Source organism: Aquarana catesbeiana, linkage group LG01 (assembly GCF_042186555.1).
Source record: "Aquarana catesbeiana isolate 2022-GZ linkage group LG01, ASM4218655v1, whole genome shotgun sequence".
NCBI classification, from domain to species: Eukaryota; Metazoa; Chordata; class Amphibia; order Anura; family Ranidae; genus Aquarana; species Aquarana catesbeiana.
Genome location: NC_133324.1, coordinates 401,470,212 through 401,489,150, shown reverse-complemented (window position 1 = coordinate 401,489,150; position 18,939 = coordinate 401,470,212). Strand labels below are relative to the sequence as shown.

The 18,939-nt window shown below is 42.3% G+C and overlaps 1 protein-coding gene across 3 annotated transcripts in view; it reads right to left on the bottom strand.

The window, feature by feature from the left end:
- Positions 1-18,939, bottom strand: part of SMARCA2 (SWI/SNF related BAF chromatin remodeling complex subunit ATPase 2) — a 273,379-nt gene that overhangs the window by 197,503 nt on the left and 56,937 nt on the right. For all 3 annotated transcript variants that reach the window (XM_073634901.1, XM_073634899.1, XM_073634906.1), the window contains exons 7-10: positions 16,878-17,004; positions 15,463-15,636; positions 13,118-13,291; positions 11,188-11,355 (exon numbers count right to left, since the gene is read on the bottom strand). In XM_073634901.1, the coding sequence (XP_073491002.1) occupies positions 11,188-11,355; positions 13,118-13,291; positions 15,463-15,636; positions 16,878-17,004 (643 nt within the window). The remainder of the gene's footprint in view (positions 1-11,187; positions 11,356-13,117; positions 13,292-15,462; positions 15,637-16,877; positions 17,005-18,939) is intronic.

The following is an 18,939-nucleotide window of genomic DNA, read 5'->3' as shown; positions in this document are numbered from 1 at the left end:
ATGGTTGCATAAGTGTGCACACCCTTAAACTAATACTTTGTTGAAGCACCCTTTTGATTTGATTACAGCACTGTTTTTATTGGTATAAGCCCATCAGCATGGCCCATCTTCACTTGGCAATATTTGCCCACTCTGCTTTGCAAAAACACTTCAAATCTGTCAGATTGCGAGGGCATCTCGTGTGCACAGCCCTCTTCAGATCACCCCACAGATTTTCAAATCGGATTCAGGTCTGGGCTCTGGCTGGGCCATTCCAAAACTTTAAACTTCTTCTGGTGAAATCATTTCTTTGTTGATTTGGATATATGCTTTGGGTCGTTGTCATGCTGAAAGATGAAGCTCCTCTTTATGTTCAGCGTTCTAGCAGAAGCCTGAAGAAAGTTGTGCACCAATATTGACTGGTATTTGTAACAGTTCATAATTCGCTCTATCTTGACTAACGCCCCTGTCCCAGCTGATGAAAAACAGCCCCAAAGCATGATGCTGCCACCACCATGCTTTACTGTGGGTATGGTGTTCTTTTGTTGATGTGCAGTGTTTATGCACCAATCATCTTTTGGAATTATGGCCAAAAAGTTCATCCTTGTTTTCATCAAACACATATTCCCACATGCTTTTGGAAAACTTCAGATGTGTTTTTGCAAAATTTAGCCGGGCTTGGATGTTTTTCTTCGTAAGCAAAGGCTTCCATCTTGCCACTCCACCCCATAACCCAGACATATGAACAATACGGAAGATTGTTGTCACATGTACCACACAGCCAGTACTTGTCAGATATTCCTGCAGCTCCTTTAATGTTGCTGTAGGCCTCTTGGTAGCCTCCCTGACCAGTTTTCTTCTTGACTTTTCATCAATGTTGGAGGGACATCCAGTCCTCCGTAATGTCACTGTTGTGCCATATTTTCTCCACTTCATGATAACTGTCTTCACTGTGTTCCATGGTATATCTAATGCCTTGGAATTTATTTTGTACCCTTTTGTACCCTCCTGACTGATACCTTTTAACAATGCGATCCCTCAGATGCTTTGGAAGCTCTCTGCAGACCATGGCTTTTACTGCAGGATGCGACTAAGAAAATGTCAGGAAAGACCGACTAGTACCGACTCCTATCTACCATGAGTTTGAATGTTTTTTATTTTTACTTCCCCCCTCCCCCCCTAAAAGATTTCATTTTTTTTTTTTTCAATTGAGTTATACAGTTTATAGGTCACATTAAAAGGTGGAAAAAGTTCTGAAATGATTTATCTTGGTCTCATTTTTTTTACATCACAGAAACCTGACATTTTAACAGGGTTGTGTAGACTTTTTATATCCCTTGTATGTGGTAGTTCAAAAATAGATGACCCGTTCAGCTTCATTTGGGTTGATTTACTAAAGGAGTAAAGAATCTTCACCCAATACATGCATTATATGAATATCCACATGAATTATCCAATCATGTGAAAAGCATCTGCATGATTGTGCTTTCAAAGTGAAAAGGAATTTTCTTTTTACATGACTGAATAACTAAAAGTTACTATTTGCAAAATTTGGAGCAAAGAATATTAAAAAGTAACTGCAGTCTGCTCACATAATTTGTAATAAAAACATCTTTGCCATTCTGAAGCTTCCCTCCAATCACTTTGCATATTATTTTATATAAACTGATTCTGTGCTGCAGAAATCTCTCTCCACTGAGTCTGGCTGCAACCATCTTAACTGTGGGCAGCTTCAGCTGCTGCCTGTTCATTTCCGGGATTTACACAGAGCCACACCTCCAGCTCTGCAGCTTTCATTGTCCCTCTTATGACTCTTTATCCCCCCTCCCATCCTGGGAAATCTCAGGAGAGTGAGAGAGCGCACTGTGCATGTCATAAGCCTAGGCTTTTTACCAGACAAGAAACAGGAAGTGGGCTGTATAAGGTATTTACTGGCAGAAAAAAATAGGACTTTTACAACATACTTGTAAAATCCTTTTCTTTGAGTACATCATGGGACAGAGTCGGGCTAAAATTCATTACCGGCTGGGTTATATTTCATCATTAGGTGAATGGACACTAGTAAACCAAAGGTCTTCAGACAGGAAGTGATCCCCTTCAGTTTTGCAGCAAGCACTGAATCTTCAAAAAAAGAGGGGAGGGATCTCTGGGTCCCAAGATGTACTCAAAGAAAAGGATTTTACAGGCAAGTATGACGTAAAAATCCTATTTTCTTTTTCATACATCGTGGGACACAGAGTCAGGCTAATATTCATTACCTGCTGGGATGTCCCAGAGCAATAGCCTTGAGGGGAGGGAGACCCTGCCAAACAAAAGCCATCAGAACTTATACGGCAGCCCGCAGCACACTGCAGCCGAAAGGCAAATCCTCAGCTGCTCGAACATCCACTTGATAAAATTTTGTGAACATATGCACTGAAGACCAGGTAGCAGCTTTACAAATCTGAGCCACAGATACCTAATGGCGAAAAGTCCAGGAGGTTCCTACACCCCTGGTAGAATGAGCGCTCATCCTAAAGGGAGGAGCTTTGTGTTTCAGACCGTAGGCCTGAATGATCAATTGACGGACCCAATTGGCAATGGAAGCTTTGGAAGCTGCCTGCCCCTTCTTGGGTCCTTTTGGTAAAACAAAAAAAAAAACAAAAAAAAAAAATGACCTGATCCTCAGATCTAGACAAATAAACTTTGACTGCCCGGACAACGTCCAAAGAAAACATGGCTGAGAGAAAAAAGAAGGCAAAATAATGTCCTGATTTAAATTAAAGGCCGACACCACTTTTGGCAAAAAGAATGGAACAGGTCGTAACACAACTGTCATGGTGAAGGATCAAGTACGGTTCCTTGCACGAAAGGGCCGCCAACTCCGATACCCTTCTAGCCGAGGTGATAGCCATCACGAAGGCTAGCTTGCGTGACAGCAAGTCTAATGGAATTTCCTAAATAGGTTCAAATGGTTGTTTCTGTAACACAGACAGCACCAAGTTCAAGACCTAAGGACACACAGGTGACCTAATGGGGGGAAGCAAGCGAGTTGCCCCCTGCATAAAAGGTTCCGATCAGTGAATGGGAGGCTAAAGGCCTTTGGAAGAACACTGATAGGGCCAAAAATCTTGACCTCGGATTGTACTCAAAGCCAATTTGATTTCCACAGCTGACTGTAGAAAAGAGAGAATTCTCCCAATCACCATTTTCTGGCTTCACACTAAGCAATACAAGTCTTCCAGCCCTTATGATAAATCTTTCTAGTGATAGCTTTTCTAGCATTCACTAGAGTAGACACCACTGGTCCAGAGATGCCATGGTCCTTTAACACCCTGGCTTTAAAAACCATGCCGTCAAATTTAGAGACTGTAAATTGGGGTGGAATATAGGACCTTGAGACAGTAGATCGGGGCGACATGGAAGCGTCCATGGCCGTCTATTGTCAGTCTCACAATCTCCGGGAACCAGGGCCTTCTGGGCCAGGCTGGTGCCACCAGAATGACTGGAATCCCCTCTGTCCGAATCCTGCACAACAAATGTGGAAGGAGAGGGATCGGAGGGAAAGCATAAACCAGGGAGTAGTGGCTCCATGGAACTATCAGAGCATCTGCTCCAATTGCCAGAGGGTCTCTTGTTCAATACACAAACTGCTGTAGCTTGTTGTTTAACCTGGATGCCAGTAGGTCGACCTCTGGCCATCCCCAACGTTGGTAAATTTCCTGGAACACCTCTGGGTGTAGGGACCATTCCTCTGGGCAGATCTGCTAGCGGCTGAGATAATCTGCCTTCCAGTTCTCTACTCCCGGGATATGGACTGCCAATATTCACCGTCCAGGATCGTAGGGCCAGACGTACTGCCCGTAATTCTAGGACGTTGATGGGCAGGGTCTGCTCCGACGCTGACCATTTCCCCTGGGCTTTGAGCCTGTCTAGGGTCGCTCCCTAGACTGAGAGACTTGCATCTGTAGTCAGTACTCTCCAAGTTACCAGGAGAAAGGATTTTCCCTTTCACAGATTCTGATCCTGCAACCACCAGTTTAGGCTTAAGCATGCCTGAGGAGATAAACACATTGGATAATCTAGGGCTTTTCTTCCTCTGTTCCAAGCCAACAAGATGTCTTGTTGTAAAGGCCTGGAATGGAACTGGGCATAGGGCACTGCCTCGGAGGATACCATCCTCCCTAGAAGACTCATACAGAGCCAAACGGGTTGTCTGGTGCCCCTTATATGACACACCTGATCCTTCAGGGCACAGATCCTTACGAATGGCAAGAATACTCTTGCTTGGACCTTGTTTACAATCAGACCTAAATATTTTAGACTTTGAGCTGGTATCAAGGCTGACTTTTCTGTATTTATGATCCAACCTAAGCTTTTCAAATACTTCACTGTGTATATTATGCTCTGTTCTAGAGCCTGTACTGAGTGATCTCTGAGCAGGAGGTCGTCCAGATACCCGAGCACCAGGATCCCTTGGGCCCTTAAAAGACCCAGTACTGGTGCTACGTAGGAGCCTCTGATGAGGCTGAAAGATAGGTACGTGTAAGTATGCGTCATTTATATCGATGGAGGCTAAAAAGTCTCCCCTCTGGAGTGAGGTTACTACTGAGCGGACAGACTTCATCCGAAAGAATTGTATCAATAGATACTTGTTTAGGGACCTTAGGTCCAGAATGGGCCTTGTGTCCCTGTTTGGTTTCTGAAACCTTAACAGGAGTAACAGGAGTAAAACCCTGTGCCCCTTTCGGGTACCGGAACCTCTACAATCACTTCTTGATGCACTAGATGATGTAGTGCCTGAAGCAATAAGTTTCTTTTTGGAGGATCCGAGGGAACGCTGGATCTTAGAAACCTCTGAGGGGGCACCTCCCGTAATTCCAGCTTGTAACCGCAAGATATAATTGAGGTGACCCACTCGTCCTGAATTGTTGTTTTCCAAATGTCCGCAAAGTGCAGCAGCCTTCCCCCCACCCGATGGAGTGGGAGCGTCCCCTCAAAAGGGGGCTTGGTGCTGGGTTTAGAAATTTGGACCCAGGGCTTTTTCTGGCCCTGGTCTTGCGGCTTTGCCCCTGGCCCTAGCGCCCAGTTGGCGGCGGAACCACCCTGACACCAAGACATTTGAGGAAGAAGTACCTGGGTTTTTAAACGAGGGACTTTTGGTGCTTTTCTTCCCTCCGGAAATCTTTTAGATATATTTGTCCAAGTGATCACCGAATAAACGTTCCCCCTGAAACGGGAAACCTGCCAATAACTTTTTACAAGGAGGCTCGGCTGACCAGTTTTTAAGCCATAAAAGTCTGCGCATATGTATAGACAAGAGAGCCAGACGAGAAACCTGCTGTATTGAATCCTTTAAAGCATCAACAGCAAAACACAGCGCTCGAGGAATAACTGTCTTACTTTCAGGCAGATCATCCTCCTGGTTAGGCCTATCAGGCCGTTTGACTTGATCCTTTACGGACTGGCAAATACCAATTGCTGCAACGGCTGGCTGAATAGCTGAACTGGCCAAGGAAAAAGGAAGTTTTTAACCTCCCTGATGGTATTCCCGAGTGTGGCTCGGGGTGGATTTTCAGCACCAAAAGCAGTAACCCCAAGCCACACTCGGGATTGCATCGCAGGATCCAGATACAGCTTACTTACCTTGTCCCCAGGATCCTGCGATGTCTCCCCGCACTGTGTGCGAGCCGTCCTGCGCTCGATCTATCACGGAGCCGAGCTCCTTTCCCTGTGATCGTTTCGACGCACGGGGATAGAGAACGGCGCCAAATTCAAAAAGTAAAACACACAATACATATACAGTACACTGTAATCTTACAGATTACATTACTGTATCAATTTATTTCACATCCTTTTTGTCCCTAGTGGTCTGTCCAGTGCATGCAGTTTTATATTATAAATACTGTTCTTTCTGCCTGGAAACTGGAGATTGTCCATAGCAACCAAAAGCGTCCCTTTACATCAAAAGTGGTTTTAGACCAGCTAGAAAACAGTGATAATAAATTAGAATCACTCGCAGACTTAAGCGATAGTGATTTGTGGGGGAATCCGCCATCAAACACTGAAAGTAATGACAGTGACAATTCTGCAACTGAGCAAATTTCAGTGTTTTTGATTTGATTACATTATTGAATAATTTTTATTATATTATTATTTGTTATAATTATATTATAATTTATGATTTCGTTTTTCAAACTTGATTATACCCGGGATGTCTACTAGACTCTTGTTTGGACAGATTTAAGTGAGTTATTCCTAAGAATTACAGGCCTACATTATAAAACGCCAAACTTCCATGCAAAATAATTGTACCACTTGTCTTTCAAGTCCTGTGCGTTATCTACTGGACAAGTTAAGTTCTTGTTTAAGGCCCCTTTCACACGGACGGACCGTCTATCCGTTTTTCTTCCATCCGTCGACGGACGACAATGCATTCCTATGGGCAAACGGATGACCATCCGTTACCATCAGTTAACCTCCGCTTCCGTTTTTATCCGTTTTTTTTAACGTACAAAGCTACGTCCAGATCCGTCAAAATGGATATTAACTGACGTTAACTGACAATGTCCGTCAACGTCCGATCAGTTAAGATCCGTTTTGAAGAAATAATTCAAAGTTCATACTTTGACAAATAAAAAAACAAAGTGAAAAAATCTTTATTTTAAAAGGGTTATGCAGAATAATAAAACTAAAACTGTTTTGAACATATCATGTGCTTTTGTGTCTTTTTATGCTATCAAAACACAATGAAATACCCAAATTAATAAATTAAAATTTGCACTGCATTATATATATATATATATATATATATATATATATATATATATATATATATATATATATATATATATATATATATATATATATATATATATAGGTACTGCCATGAAACTTCTCCTGATGGAGATAGAAAGTAGTCGGCAAATTGTTCACGCATGGCAGTGTAGGATAGGTGGAGCAAGGCTTTCTAGGTAATTTCTTTAAATGCAAAGAAACTGCTGTAAATGGATGAAAACGGATACAAAAACGAATGAAAAAACGGATGTAAACGTGTACATTAACGGATGAAGACGGATATTAACGGAACGGAAGACGGATGAAAACGGAGATTAACGGAACAGATGACGGATGAAGATGGATGAAGCAACGGATAAGAACTGATACGTTTTTAACGTGGCTAAACTGATGGTGCCCGTGTGAAAGGGGCCTAAGGAAGAGACTGCTGCATCTACGGCTGGCCTGCTCCATTTTTTAACAAACTTTTCATCCATGGGAAATAAAAGGGAAAACCTTTCAGGAGGTAAAAAAGTCCTGCCAGGATGTTAAGAATACACTGCCTGTTCCAACAGGGGGTGTAGCAGGAAAGTCTGTGCGACCTGAAAAGGTGTCAGATCAAAAGAGGACCAGGGGGCTCAGTCACCTCAGCAAAAGGCAACTTAAAGGCATAACGAACCAATTCGGTCACAGTCAGGATCAAAAGCCTCTGCGACTGAGAGGCAGACATCGACTGGATATCTCCTTGTCCAGATTGCTCGGAAGCAGACGCATCTGCTGGACACTCCACCGAATCCTGAGCTTTCAGCTCTTCCCCATCCTCAACCCATTCCTGCTCCAGATGAGGAGACTCCAGGGAGGGGGATCTGTCACGCTTCCTGCCACCCTGAGGGATGGAGGCAATCATGCCGGCAATCCTGTGGTCTAACCTGGCTAGGGCTGAGGACAGTTCATCCTTAGTGATAAAGGGTGAAGCAGCAGCGTTAACTGTAGGCAAAATATCAGATAGGCGCTGCGGCTCAGATTGCCTGGGAGCTTTTTCAGGGGATACAACACTAGGGATGTCAGGAACTACTGATGACATAGATGTGCCCTTCCCTATGTTGTTAGTCCCACTCCTCTTTTTGGAAGACATTCAATGCCTGCAAACAAAGAGTACTTGGGTGTAGTTAAAACACCTCAGAAGGGAAACCCTTTAATAGGGCTCACCACGCCCCTATGCAACAATCCTGCTAAGCACCTTTAGCCTGCCAAGCAACACCTGGTGACTCACGTGACCCGAGTAAGGAAAAATGAACCACTACAAGTGTCTGTTCAGAGCCTGCTCTGTGTCCCACAGCTGCCTTCTGGAAGCACCACATGCTTGGCCTGCACAGCTTAAATAAGCTGGGTGTGCGCCGGAACGTTCTATGCAGTCCCAGCGAGCAGGCATGACTGTATTTGCGTACAACGCAAATCTTTGTGTGCCCAGATAAAGGCTTCGGAGCATGTGCAGGCAAAGCCGTGTGCGCCATGGCCGCCAAACAAACTGCTGAGCCCAGCAGCGCTCTTGCCAACACACGTGCACCATGGCGAACCAAGACAAAATGGCGCACTGTGGTGCGCCATCATACAGGTAAAAAAGCGCCAGACACATGCAAAAAAAGGATCCGTTTGGTCAAAGACATCATATGATGTCCTTGGGCTGGAAGTGTTTAAAAGGGACTAAACCTTCCTATCCTTTACAGCCAAAGAAGCTGCCATCTTAACCTCATTGATCTGCAGTTGCCATGGTTCTCCATGTGTGATCAGCTTGGACACCAGTTACCAGTTGATGACTTGACAGTTCAGTTGAGCGCTAACATAGGGAACACTTATAACTAACAGTTATTCAAAGAATTCCTTGAATGCAACTATTTTGGAAAACTGTTAAAGCAGTTGCAATCCTCAGGCATGAAATATGAACAAAGCACATGCTTCTATATTGTTTACTTGTTTGTTTCCTCTCTACTGCCTCCTTCCTCTGGTTTTTGCACGAGTCACTTCTGACAGCTTTTCCAGACTCCAAGAGATAATTGGTGACTTGGGAGGAGAGCTCCAGTACACAGCCTGTGATTGACAGCCACAGCTGTGCCTGTTAGGGGGGTGTGTCTCTTCCCTCCAATGGGGGGGTGAGAGCTCTCTTCACTGAGCTCAGCAAAGATCCCTGCCCCCTGCTTTTCAGAGCTGAGAGATGCTGTGTAAAATGCATTTTGGAAGATTGTAGAGAAGGGAGGGCTGCAGACAAACAGGTATAACTTCCATAGGATGATTCCCTGTGTATTACCTGATGCTAGTCACTTCACTGAGTATGTGCAACGGTTTACCACCACTCTAAGATAGGCCATAGATGTTGCAATTCAAAAGAAATTTGCTCTATTCCCTCATCAACACAATCCATGTTGATGGGGGAATCCCTCCTGCTGTGTTCCTGCCGGGAGTTGGAGGGGGGGGGTCGCAGGGAATCATCCCTGCGAAAAAAGTTTCATTAATTAAAAAAACAACAAATCAGTAAAGTTAGCCCAATTTTTTTGTATAATGTGAAAGAGGATGTTACACTGAATAAATAGTTACCCAACATGTCAGGTTTTAAAATTGCGCACACTTGTGGAATGGTGCCAAACTTTGCTACTTAAAAATCTACATAGTCAACGCTTTAAATTTTTTTACAGGTTACCAGTTTAGAGTTACAGAGGAGGTCTTGGGCTAGAATTGTTGCTCCCGCTCTAACGCATGCGGTGATTCATCACATGTGCAATTTGAACGCAGTTTACATATGTTGGTATGACTTTCGTATGCGTTCGCCTCTGTGAACATCCCTTGTAATAGGAATGGTGCGTGACAGGTCCTCTTTATGGAGAGATCTGTGGTCTATAAGACCCCTGAACTCTCCTCCAGGCTGGAAAGACTGATTCCAAAAAAACAAAAAAAAAACAAACGATCTCTCTTTCTAGCCGAGTCCTCTGCATTTTTTACTTCCGCCGGCCTCCAAAGGTCAGAGATGACTGGGGACCATCTGGTCACAGGAAATCTCTATGATCAATGTCGGCCGGTGGCGGATTCCTTCTCCAGCTCACCGATTGCACAGACGAGCCGATAAAAGCAGCGAAGGGCGGAGGGATGTGCCCTCCCGCCACCTGTAAGAACGATCAAGTGGCTGAACTGCGGCTACGATGGTTCTTACGGTGCACAGAATCGCCAGCTGTAAAAGATGATATCTGAATGATGCCTGCAGCTGCAGGCATCATTCAGCTATCCCCACTCAAAGTCAAAGACGTCATATGATGTCCTTGGGCTGGAAGTGTTTAAAGGGGACTAAATCTTCCTATCCTTTACAGCCAAAGAAGCTGCCATCTTAAACTCTTTGATCTGCAGTTGCCATGGTTCTCCATGTGTGATCAGCTTGGACACCAGTTACCTGATGGCTTGACAGTTCAGTTGAGAGCTAACATACGCACACTTATAACTAACATTTATTCAAAGCAATCCTTGAATGCAACTATTTGGAAAACTGTTAAAGCAGTTGCAATCCTCAGATATGAAATATGAACAAAGCACATGCTTTTATATTGTTTACTTGTTTGTTTCCTCTCTGCTGCCTCCTTCCTCTGGTTTTTGCATGAGTCACTTCTGACAGCTTTTCCAAACTCCAAGAAATAATTGGTGACTTGGGAGGAGAGCTCCAGTACACAGCCTGTGATTGACAGCCACAGCTGTGCCTGTTCCCCTGTACTGTTAGGGGGGTGTGTGTCTCTTCCCTCCAATCGGGGGTCAGAGCTCTCTTCACTGAGCTCAGCAAAGATCCTTGCCCCCTGCTTTTCAGAGCTGAGAGATGCTGTGTAAAATGCATTTTGGAAGACTGTAGAGAAGGAAGGGCTGCAGACAAACAGGTATAACTTCCATAGGAGGATTCCCTGTGTATTACCTGATGCTAGTCACTTCACTGAGTATGTGTAACGGTTTACCACCACTCTAACGTAGGCCATGGATGATGCAATTCAAAAGAAATGTGCTCTATTCCCTCAGCACAATTCGTGTTGATAGGGGAATCCCTCCTGCTGTGTTCCTGGTGGAAGTTGGGGGGGTCGCAGGGAGCACAGAACACAGTGATTATTGCTGGCGGCTAGAGCTGCTGGTAATAATCGCATACTAGAAATCCGATATGCTGGTTGTACCAAGCCGATCGATGGATCAGCTGGGTACAATCGGCCTGCCCATAGATGGTTCGAATCTCAGCCGGTCCCTGCTGAACCAGCCGAGAATTTAACCATCTAATGCCAGCTTAAATCAGTGGGTTTAGTTCCACTTTAACATCCATAACACCAGAGGGACATAAGGGAGGGTGTACTATAAAATGAAACTGCCATTGTATACTAGCTTTTATTGTAAGTAATATATGTTTTATTGTAATGTCCAGTTGGCATCTGTGCTTACCTTCTTTCTTCTCCTCTTCTTTTTCTCCTTGGCAGCTTGTGCTTTTTTGTGCTCCCACACCAAGCTGGTGAGGTTTGCTACATACTCATCAGTTTGTTGGAGCAGATAGGCCAGACGGCGATCTTTTTTCTGATCAATCAGTTTTCGGTATCCTTCTTCATCTTCAGCCTGTTAAAGAAAAAAAAATATGACACTCATCTTGTATATGAATAACTAAAAAGAATGCATTATTCTGAAACATTTCAGACAACATCCATAAACACCGGTACATTACTACATGTCAGAGATAAGAGCATCTTCAAAAGCTTTAAAGATGCGAGAGAGAGTAATTTTCAACAGTGTTTATGACTACAGAAAGAAAGCATTTTAACTTTTTTGTAAAATGGTTCTGTGTAAGATCAAACACTGAATATATCTGGAAAGTGTCTATATGAAGCTCTAACCCAGTATATAATACAGCAGTCTGCATAAGCCCCCCACCTCCCCCTCACTTAGCATTCCATTTCTGTTAAAATGTTTGCACTTAACTATCAAGAACAACACTATCCAGACTGGCAATCCTGGCAGGTGTCAGCACTCTTAAACCTCCTGCACAAAAAAATGCTGCATTTAATTCTGTGCGGCTTCTCGTTTTTTCTTTTTTTTTTTTTAACTAAATTTGAGCGCAGCTCTATTATAGCCAATAAATCCATGTGCACAGTAGCATTTAGATCCCCATTCTAAAGCAGTGTTCAGAAGAGCCATAAAATGCATAAATGCCATGTTCAATGCAAATGCACTCTACTGGCACCACCTGCCTCCTAGCACAGAAAGACTATAGGTGGCAGGAGCTAGGAGGCAAGCAGCTATAGCTGCCTATTGTCCTTTGTTGCTAGGATGCAGATGGCACTATTGGTAGCAGTTGCTGCTCAGGGTTGACACGTCAATAACAGGATGCAATCAGTGGGTGGCGACTGCTGGTTACTTAATATTGATGTTAACATGTCACCCCTTAATGAAGGAGTCACTGTGTGAAGAATGACAAGCCTTTAGTCATTTATGAATTCTTAAATAGCTGAAGTCCAGTCATTCTCTACATGTACGGCCAGTGGTTGCTAAGATGCAGGTGGCTCAAGCCACTTAGCATCCTAGCAACCAATAGTGTGCTGTACACTTGCACTTACATGCACACAGCATAAGGACAGTAGTCGATGCAGGATCTTGTCGTCAGCATTGAATGGTGTGTTTTAATTACACCCATGTGCATGAGCCTATATCAACAGACACGATTTTATTGACCAAAAGCCGAAGTAAAGTCTACAAAATACTCAACTTTGTCCCAGTGACGCAACTGTTAGATCCCTCGCCATCTGACATCTCCCTGGGCTCCTACCAGGTGCCAGGTTTTCAGCCTCTTGATTGGCTAGCAGACATGATATGACTCCTGCACATGCGAGTCATTTATTCCGGCATACAAGTACTGTGCCAATAATGTATGTTGAGCTACGCATGTACTAGTAGGCAGAATGTAACAAAAAAAAAAAAACACTGCAGAAAACAACAGTGGTAGGTTTCATTAAGGCTTCATTCACATGGGCGCTTAGCCCTGTGCAGCAGTCAGTCATTTGTTTCCTGCACACAGTTCAGCAGTAGTATTAAAAAGTAAACAAATTTCTCTGGCCACTGCATGGGGCTGAGTGCCCTTGTGAATGAGCCCTAAGGATATACTTTACAACATTTATTGAGCACTTCTAACTTGAGCTTTCTTTTGGGAAACCATTAAATTGGCCAGTTTATCTCTGTTAGGAGCAATTAATAGATCATTTTATTAGATGACTTTGCTCCATAGTTCCATGTGGTAGTCATTATTTCAAGTAGCACTTAAAACTAAAAGCTGCATAGTAGATCTGCATAATAATAGTTTTCAGTTAAAAAAAAGACATGCACTTACCATAAGTCTTCTCATTCTTTCCTTCTCAATTCGCTCAGTCTCCTTCTTCTGTTCTCTTTCAGTATTTGCATGCCATGTAGCAACAGCTTTAGAAAGTTTTTGGATTTTGCCAGTGACGGACCTGTGGTACTCTTTAAAATCTTTTGCATGTTGCAATATACTGTTGAGATATTCCTACAATAAAAATATATATATATTTCTTGACAAAGAAGATATATTAAAGGCTACTTACTTTGTATAATAACATTTCACAACACACATGCACATCCTACAGCTACTAAAATGATTCAAAAGAAGTTCTAGATATGGATATTTTATACATAGCCACATTGGTCCAGCTTGGCTAAATGTAACTATACATATACCATACCTGGCAGATGCGCCTGGAAGCTGGAAATCACTGAAGTGGACACCACTACCCCAAAGATCTCCACGTTCTTCGAGGTCCTGCTGCATTTTAAACACAGGTCAGCCGGCTGCTTGGCAAGAGTGCCATTCAGAGAATTCTTTGCATCTTCTTAATGAATGCAAAGTGTTTTCTGTTTGGACAAGGTGGGAGAGTGCAATATCGGTGTCCAGCCTTTCCACTTTGTCCAATCAGAGAACACTATGCATTCATTACAAAAATGCAAAGCATTCTTGTGCCAAGTGGACAAACTCCTGTGTTTAGAATGCAGCAGGGCAGCCACTCAATGAAGGACCCAGAAGCTAGTGTAGATCACTGGGAGTAGATCACTGGAGTAGTGGTGTCTACTTCAGTGATTTCCAGCTTTCAGGGCGAACAGCCAGGTATGGCAAATGCATAGTTACATTGGTTCAAGCTGGATCAATGTAACCATGTATAATATCTGTACCTGGAATTCTTATTAAAAGTACTAATACTTGGGGGGTATCTTTATCAAAGTTTTTACCGAAGAGTCACACACTTTTCCAATTGAATCATGAGTGAAAGCGGTTTATATCGTAGGTGAAAATATTGATAAACAGACACCTAGAAGTTCCTTGCACATACCTGCAGAAAATTTCAGTGTCTGTGTTCTGACTGCCGGGCAAAGTTTCAAAACTACTTGATAGCAACTTAGCTTTCCCACTTCCTCCCAGACCCCGTACATTCCTATTAGTTCTTCACAATGATGGGTTCACTCTATCAGGGGAAGCAACAGAAATTGGACAGACAGCACGGTCCAAATGTTGCAAAGAATGTGCAGCTTTCCACAAAGGAAAGCCAGCCACATTCCCCATCCGTTCACTAAATCTGATCATTCTAAACGCCTGTCTAGCAAGAGTTAGACCAAGTTCTCACTTGCTTAAATTACCAACGTTGACAGTAATGTGAACCAATGCCCCTATAGTGCGTTTTTGACACATGTTAAAAAATGCACCCAGATGCCCTCTGGTGATATTTTGTTTCCACCCCACTGATATTTGATTAACGCTTGTCAAATGTGTTCTAAGTGTGCCACAGGCATGTATACAGCACATCACCATAGATTTGAATAGAAGGAGTCGACTTGTTTCAACTCCTCCCAGACCCGCCATGTAGCTTCATTTTTGCCACACAGTGGTGTGACGTGATGCCAAGACTACATGTTTTTCAAATGTGAACAGTTCTGCCGCTGCCCATTTCATCCGTTGCAGACTACTTCACTAGGAGTTCAAGGAATGGCAAAAACATGCCTCAAATTTATGTTTTTAATGCCAGTATGAGCAGGGTCTTACAAATTTCTATGGAAGTTTTTAGCTGGCTACAGACTACTGCAGCTGGATACAATACAATCTTTCTGCAGCTGGAAACCATTGATGTACCATGACAATCAGCAGCTGCATTGTCTTGAAAGCTTGTGATTTTGCAGATAGCTCCAACTGCCTCAAAAAAGTCAGTTGCTCGGTGGCTGAGGTACAAATCACTGGAATCCCATCACCACAGATTTTTCATTGGCTGCAAATCATTTCATAATGCACAAAATAAATCACACAAAAACAAAAAAGCGAAATAGAGCACATCTCATTCTGCAACAGAATTGCTAATGTGACATGGCACCTACAATAAATAATGATCGGATATAAGTCTTGGCGCTAAATACTCAAAGTAGCGACTATGTGGATAGTTCAGCTCTGGCTCAGTGATTAAACTTACCATATAAATTGTTTCTCATATTTAAAGTACACTTTACATAAGAGATAAACATCAGCATAAGGCGGTGGGGCTTGATGAACCAGGGAATCGATTTTTATACAATATGTGATGCTGTGTGCTCAGACTCAGAGATTATGGTCACTGATGGATAAATAGGTGCTTGCACAATTGCAAACATCTAGCAAAAGTGAAAAAAAAAAAAAATTACCTGGTGCTTTTGTCTGCGCTTCCTTTCTTGTTCGATCTTTTGCTGCTTCTCTAACTTTTCAGTCATTCGAGCCTCACGTAGTGTCTGTCGCTTGCTTCTCTTGTAAGCTTTAGAGTTCAGAGCAGTCTCAAGAGTGGTATCCCGTCGCATGCATGCCACAACTTCCTGTCTCAACTGGACAACAGAAACATGGAAGCAAGGTGGTGTTTAAAAGGAAGAAAAACACAAATTTAAACTATAAATAATTAAATAAGGAACTTTTAGGAGTGGGGATTTTTTGTCACGTTCAAAACTGTTTAAAAATCTTCCTTTACAATGTGTATAAATTGGGTACAACAAATAAAATGATCCTATTAATGCTAATTCTGAACCAAGAGCAGTAAACCCAGAGTGTCAAGATATACCTTAAATCCAGTTTATGTTTGGAACACAATCTCTGTGTGTTTCACTCACTGCTGCCCTTTCAAGTTTTACATTTTTGTGGAGCACCCCACTGAGCAGAAAGTATAATGGCTTTTGCTCAATTTAGTCTTAAAGATTATAAACTGATGTTAAACATAAATAAAAACATTCAACAGCGCAAATCTTTATTATCTTTTATCAACAAAATTTTATTACACCATGCATCCATTAAACTTAAAGCTTGTAACTGCATGGTTGTTGGTACTCTAAATGCCAAGTTCTCCTTTCAGGAAAAAAATAAACACATTTTTGCAGAAAAAAAAAACGTGAATTATTTTTCTGCAAGGATCCTGCAAACATTGCAGAAGCAAATCAGTGGATTGCGGATGTAATGTCAGAAGCCTGCAAAAAAGTCCTACAGCTTTCTGCTTGTACCTTTGTACAAACTGTCATTTTGAAAGTTGCAGGGCTTATGAATGAACTATGAAGGAGTAATTTCTTCATTCACAGACTGCGGTGAATGAATGACAGAGCTGAATGACACATCAGTGCAGCTGTGCACCAGCACAGCTGCACCGATTTTGAAATGTGACAGCGGGTGCCACCCGCTGTCACAGTGAGGGGGTGGAAGGGGGAAATTGGCGCACAGCCATGTTACAAATAAAGTTTCCCCTTTCTCTGAGTGATGCCACTGTGTGTAATATGATCTCTACTGCTCTTCAGGCTTATTTTACAGAAGCAGTCTTCTGCTAGTGTTTTCTTAACATTCACCAGCTGCTGGCTGTAAATGGTAAGTATAAAATATTTAAATGACCACAATTAAAATATTTCCTGATCCCGAACACAAAAAAAAAACAAAAAACTTGCAATATTCCTATTAGGACCAATTAATATTAATATCTCGAATAAAATGAATATCTCAAAATAACAAAACAATGACATCATTTAAAATTCATATCCTTATCCATATTCTCTATCTGCCAGTTGTTTAAACATGGTTGTATTACTTGTACCTGGCGCTGGAAGTTTAAAAGTCTAAGGGCCTTTAACTCCACTGTGGCCTTGGTTCGCAGATCAGGCGGTAGTGAGCCAGGTAAATTTTCCAGTTCCTGGATCCTATGGGCAATACGAGCCTGAAGTCTGAAACACAGACAGATACTCAAGTTATTGTAGTATAAAACATTTACAAATAAAAATATATATTATTTTTAATTTTTTTTTTGCCCTCCTGATAAAAAAACAAAAATGAACCTCTGTATAACTGACTAAGCCAGACAGCCCACTCTCTGCTAGAAGAGATGGAAGGGGTGTGTGACTCACTTCAATCTGTGCCATCTCCCCGTTATCAGGTCTATAGGGGGCCAAAAGAAGTGAATATTAAGTATTCATATGTATTATTTTATATTTACCTTAACCTAATAAAGAAAATATAAATACTTTGAAATTTAGGTTCCTACCACAATTCTCATACTTTACTAATTTTATTGCTGACCACATAGCTATTGTATTCCATTCTACCTTGCTATACAGTCGCTTTTTTCCTTGTACTGTTGCCAGGTGTATTTGGTAAACCTTCTGTACAAAAGTAAATGTTACTATGCAAGGCATTGTATTTTTTTAAAACATTCCATAAAAATTGTTAGAAGAAAATATAAACAACATTTAAACAAAATTTAAGAGAACACAAGATCAAACCACAAATATTATTATTACATGTACTTCTATGGCTCCATCAGTTTACACATTGCTTTACATATATATACTGTAGATTCACATCAGTCCCTGCCCTCAACGAGCTTACAATCTAAGGTATATACCTATGGAACACTTACCTATTCCACTAAATAAGAACTGATCAGACAATGCCAGCCAATGACTCTTTGGCAATTTTCTTTGAATATTGCCCATTTAATCACATTAGTAAAAAATAAATGGCGAGGTTACTGTTCTTGCAGGAGAGGAAGCCATACCTGAGGATCTGCAGTACACTGATCTTCCTGCATCTGCTTCATTCACTGATTTGGTAGATCTGTAGTTCTGTGCTTCCTTCACCTCTCCTATTGCTTTTTGATTACTATCCCACCAGTCATTAGACTATCAGTCTTTATTGAGGCAGTTGTGACATAAGTTAAAGTGGAGCTCCAGGCTACACCAAATACTGTAGCTGCTGACTTTTTAGGACACTTACCTGTCCACGAATCCAGCGGTGTCTTCACCCCAGCCGATTTTCAATCGGCTCTCAGGTGCTGCCAGCGCCATTTCTTGTAAGAGAGATTGGATTGAGGCCCTGCGGCTTCACAGCCAGTTCCCCATCGTGCATGCAGAAAGCACACTACGCTTTGTGAATGGCTCGTTAGCAGGGGAAGGAGGAGGGGGCCGAACATCCGGGTAACTTTGTGCGGCGAAAGCAGACGAAAGTGGGAGCAGGTACCTGTGAAAACCAGGTACCCACTCGCGAAAGATGCCAAATGTGGAAGGGGGGGGGGGGGGAGAGCAAACAAGCGGAGCTTCCTTTTTTGGGTGGAGCTCCGCTTTAAGCTTACCATAGATGGGTAGTTTTGAATGAAAATTCTTAAGAAAAGAAGGTTCTAAGAAAGTCCACTTAATCATTAGTGGGGTCAAATTGATATTCATTTCGACCACAGCCACGAGGGGATTGGAAGGAGTGGGTTGCAGAATTTTTCTCGAACTAATGAATTTCCAATATTGTATGTGGTTTTTGTTTAGTAAAGTCCATTCATTCCAAAATCAAATGTTAAAAGCAAAATAAATCTTACCAATGACAAACGAATATTCTGGAAATGTTTGTATGAATTATCCTAAGACTTTTCTTTTGAACTTCTATCCATCTATGGCCAGCTTTAGTTAAGTCCTAAACCTCTACCAAGACAGCAGCCTCCACACAGTGCTGAACAAGGCATGATAAAAAAAAAAAAAAAAAATTAAATCCGTTATGGCAGCCCAGCCCACAGTTACAGGCAGCCCACAACCATTAAATGGTGACTAGTCCTTTGCTCTCCACTCGTGTTTTAAGACCAGACCCCCATTTTAAATTCTCATTCAAAACATGAGAAC